This window comes from Sprattus sprattus, assembly GCF_963457725.1.
Source record: "Sprattus sprattus genome assembly, chromosome: 14".
Taxonomy (NCBI): Eukaryota; Metazoa; Chordata; class Actinopteri; order Clupeiformes; family Clupeidae; genus Sprattus; species Sprattus sprattus.
In genome coordinates this window covers 24,653,629-24,658,594 of record NC_137912.1, presented here as the reverse complement: position 1 = coordinate 24,658,594, position 4,966 = coordinate 24,653,629, and the positions used below count along the sequence as shown (strand labels likewise).

Here is a 4,966-nt window from a genome sequence, read left to right as displayed (position 1 = left end):
ACACACACACAAACGCACAATCAGTCACCCTCAAATATAATTTTATAGGAGCCAGAGGCATATGGACCAAATGCATATTGTTACATTTTGACACAGCTTACGCCTCATGAATGCTCTTATATTCTCATTCTCATCTTTTTCATGGAAGATGTTTATGCCATAAATGTGCAGAGCTATAACACTGGTAGGTGTGTGTGTGCGTGTGCGTGTGAGCGTGCGCGTGTGCGTGTGTGCATGAGGCCGTGGTTTTGGTGTATGTTTGGGGGGGGGGGGGATATTTGCTCTTGCCAATAATCCAATGATGTTGGGCTGATCCTCTTTGTTTTCTGTTCTTGCTCAGAGACTTAAAGCTGGACAATATTCTGTTGGATGCGGAGGGCCACTGTAAGCTGGCAGACTTTGGCATGTGTAAAGAGGGCATCCTGGATGGAGTCACCACCACCACCTTCTGTGGCACCCCTGATTATATTGCTCCTGAGGTAGTCTTCTCTTTTGTGTCCAACTGCAGAAGTGAATTGATTGAGAATGCCATCTTTCACAATGCTATTCCATATCATTTAGTTCCTGAGTATTTGTCTGAAAGTGAGGTAAATGCCATTTGAACCTTGTATTCACTTCTCACTCTCTTATCTTGCATTACTGCTCTCTACATATGTTCACTCAAACACAAACACAAACACACACACACACACACACACACACACACACACACACACACATACATACACGCACTGGCACACACACACATGCACACACACACATACATGCACTGACACACACACAAACACCTCACATGCACACTTGCACACACAGATCTTGCAGGAGCTGGAGTATGGGCCGTCTGTGGACTGGTGGGCTCTGGGAGTGCTGATGTACGAGATGATGGCGGGGCAGCCTCCATTCGAGGCCGACAATGAGGACGACCTGTTTGAGTCCATCCTGCACGACGACGTGCTCTACCCTGTTTGGCTCAGCAAAGAGGCGGTCAACATCCTCAAAGCGGTGAGGACTGTGCTCCCTCACCCAAGCTGCAAAACCCAAACCTTACTTTCACTTTCACTTTTGCACTCAGCATCTCCTCACACATTCCCAGCTGATGCCTCTGTCTATAGTTCTCCAGCTCTCCTCTCCCGCTCTTGTTCTCACTGTGGTGTTTCACCTTCCCTTTTTCAGTTGCTCTCCACCTGTTACCTTTAATTTGATCTCCTAGTGCTAATCCTGTCCGTTTTTAAAAGTGTTAAAAGTTTTTTTATCACAATGTCTATGTTTGCGTCCGTTGTTTCTCTTTGTGGCTTGTGGGTAACTGTGCCTGGTGGTTGTGCCTCTGTGTGTGAGCCTGTTGATCTGTGTGTGTGTGTGTGTGTGTTTGTGTGTGTGTGTTTGTGTGTGTGTGTGTGTGTGTGTGTGTGTGTGTGTCTGTGGGTGTGTGTGTGTGTGTGTGTGTGTGTGTGTGTGCATGAGTCCGTGGTGTGGGTGTATGTGTGAATGCATGTGGAATGAGTCGTGTGGCTGGGCGGTTGAGAGCTGACTACCATGTTTTTGTCTGCTTGTCTTGGCACAGTTTATGACCAAAAACCCCAGTAAGCGCCTGGGCTGTGTGGCGGCACAGGGCCTGGAGGAGGCCATCAAAGCACACCCTTTCTTCAAAGAGATCGACTGGGTCCTGCTGGAGCAGCGGCGAGTCAGGCCCCCTTTCAAGCCTCGTATCGTAAGCAAACACAAATGATTCCATTTCCTCCACTGTGTTCGCCATAAACACACACCTTGTATCCAAATATATATGCATATTCTATACAGGTATTTTCTTAATGCACACAGTGTTTCCAAAACAAACAAACCACACACACACACACACACACACACACACACACACACACACACACACACACACACACACACACGCAGACTTTCACACGGTAGATAACCTGGCAGCAGACATATGACATTTCATCTCATCATCATGTCTTCGGCCTTTGTGGTTTCGGCTGAGTCTGTCTCCACTTCTGCTTCCCCAGAGTGAACTGAATGTGTGTGTGGTGAGGGTATCTTTGACAGAGACAGCCAGTGAGTGAGACAGACGTTGAGATAAAGAGAGAAAGAGAGGGTGAGAAGGGTCATGTAGAGGTGAAAATAATGTCATGGCACTTTTGCCCTTCTGTTAAACTTCCAAATGCCACCACATTGGTTTCCCTTAGCTACCACACTGTGTGTCTGTGTGTGTGGTGTGTGCAGTAGATAGTTTCATAAGCCTTTTGGTTTCGTTGCACAAAAAAGATAAATGTTTTTCCCGCAATGTGTGCTTGCTGTATTCTTCCTATATTAAAATGCCCATCCTGGCCCTCTGAAACCAGAAGCACTAAGAACGAATGAACACTCATCATAACAAAACATTTCTATACAGTAAATTCAATTTAAATAAAGAAAGAATTGCAGCTCAAACGAATGCTTTTACATTCAAAAACTGGAAAATAAATCACTTTTTTGCTCTTGTAATAAACTCACAATTTTCTTTATCTTGCGCAGAAAACCAAACGAGATGTAAATAACTTCGATCAAGACTTCACTCGAGAAGATCCTGTTTTGACACCCACGGAGGAGGACATCATCAAACAGATAAACCAGGACGAGTTTAAAGGTTTCTCCTATTTTGGAGAGGACGCTCTATCCTAAAGCTTACTCCAATCGCACCCTTGCACAATACAGATACAGACACAAAGATAATCCCCTACACACACACACACACACTCACACACACACACACACACACACACACAGACACATGCACAAACTCTCTATCTCTGTCACACACACATACACACACACACACACACACACACACACACACACACACTGTGGTGCTCAGCTGGCTAGAGTGTAAGGGTTTGACATTGGGCAAATGTAATGTACTTTGGTGTTATTTCTCTGGCTTTATTTCGGTTCAATAGCCAGAGAAGCTCTTCTGTTACTTTAATTGCTTGGACTATTGTTACTGACGTTACTGAAGTTGGTTGCCTACGAGGACAGATGGGTCTGTTTTTTTTTTTGTGGTTTTCAAAATGCACTACCTGTTACCAAAACAGAGATACCAATGATTGTATTAGAGCCTATCTCCCCATCCCTTCTTTACTGGTTACACATTGCAATCTGCTCTCTGGACAACTTAGAGCCAAAACATGTAATAAATGTATATTATTTTTCAATTTCATTCGTTGTTAAAAGGTTTAAACTTTGTCTGCACGGGTTACAGTGACAATTCGCAGTACAAATGCCTTTTTTTAAGAATCAATTCAGGTAACTTATGGGAACAGTTTTATAACTTTGGAAATGTGGTAAGCTACAGCTGTACTGTGAGGCCATGTTTGTATGTGTGTATTGGGGGCATGTGTGACTGGGGAGGGAACAGTTGTGGGGCCCATTCAGGGCACTGTGCATGGGGGTGCATGCAATGTTTCTATTTCTGTACATTGAGTGCATCTTTTTGAGGGCTGTGCCTGTTTCGCCTGTTTCGCCTGTTTCGCCTGGCTTCTGCAGGCTTCTTTGTGTGGTTGTGGACTGGCCAGCGATAGGACTCGTCAGGCCCCCCACACAAAAGACCCTCTGTAGTTTCAACGCTCTCGGAGGCTTGGGAGGCTGTTTCTGAGTGCTGCATGGTGAAGAAAACTCCTGTGGTGTTATGTGTTTCAAGTCCATGGAAAACATTCCGAAATTACGAGACCGAGAAGGGTCTTGCAAAACCCTCATTGTTTTATTGGTACGGTAACTTTAAGATTTAGATTTCCTCTTGTTTTGCTCGGTGTTGTTTTGGTTTACATTATGTTTGCTTTTATTCATTTGGCTGATTATGGTATCCAAAGCCACAGCGAGTGGTTATATTTGTCTTTCTTTCCACCTCTTGTGCTCCATAATCATTTCAAACTCTAAGAAAGTGAAGGAGACATCTCAGGCTCACTAATTAAATGGAGCATAACGAAGGACGCCTCTTTGTGTAGGGTACATGTTTTCTTTCTCATGTAATTTTCTCTTCTTTTTTTTTTTTTACGTTGTAGATTATTTCCCTTAACTGCTCTCCAGTACTCCATCCAGTTATTTCATTGTTTTCTCTTTGGATTCCCATGGCACAATACACAGGGTACCTGGTCCACATAAATCACCATCAAGTACCATAAACCATAAGCACTCATACCAAACCACACCACAGCTGGCGGGGAGCTGAATGATGCCAAAAGCTGTTCTATTCCTTCATCTCTGTATCTCTTTGCTTTTTTTTCTCTTTTTTCTCTTTTCTTTCCTTTGCTTCTCTTTATTGTAAATTAAGTTCAACTTTTAAGTATAGGATATGTACATGTTGTCTGTCTTGAAGTCAGAGAAATGCATAAAGAATTACCTCTTAAATTAAAATTGTTTTTCGGCTGAATATTAAATATTTTGTGTATACAGTATTACAATACATCCTTGTTTTGATATGTATGATAGTGTGGTATGTATGATAAATGCCAGTGATAGATTTTCTGTCTGGTGAAGTTTTTTTGTCTGCAGAGATAGCAGTTTAGCAGTATCTTGTGTGAGAGTTTCATGTGCCAAAAATACTGTAAGCTTAAAAGATGTGAATGTGCTCGATTTATTATGAATCTTATTAAATACGTGAAAATGAATAAACGGGTTTTGGGTCATACATTTCAGACATAAGTTCACACAGGTGTCATGTCTGACATTACAAAGCTGAACAGACTTCAAACAGAAAGCGAAAGATGGAGGATGCCTTCGTATGCGACACCAGTGCAGCCCCATGAGCTGGGTTGACTTTAAAAGCGATTGGGCACTGATTTGAAAAGTTTGTTGCAGGGATAGAGAAGTTCACGTTGTGTTCTAGTGCGATCTACCCGAAGCTGGAGAGCGCATCCTCTTTAATACGTTAGGGCACCAAAGACCTAGCTGAAGAGTTTGTGATGATGGATGTTACGGAGAG

The 4,966-nt window shown here is 43.1% G+C and overlaps 1 protein-coding gene across 1 annotated transcript in view; it reads left to right on the top strand.

Moving 5' to 3' along the window:
• Positions 1-2,670, top strand: part of prkcea (protein kinase C, epsilon a) — a gene marked incomplete at its 3' end in the record, with an annotated part of 23,446 nt that extends 20,776 nt beyond the window's left edge. The window contains exons 12-15 of the mRNA XM_080851543.1: positions 341-479; positions 814-1,002; positions 1,562-1,708; positions 2,524-2,670. Of these exons, the coding sequence (XP_080707669.1) occupies positions 341-479; positions 814-1,002; positions 1,562-1,708; positions 2,524-2,670 (622 nt within the window). The remainder of the gene's footprint in view (positions 1-340; positions 480-813; positions 1,003-1,561; positions 1,709-2,523) is intronic.
• Positions 2,671-4,966: the final 2,296 nt, after the last annotated feature.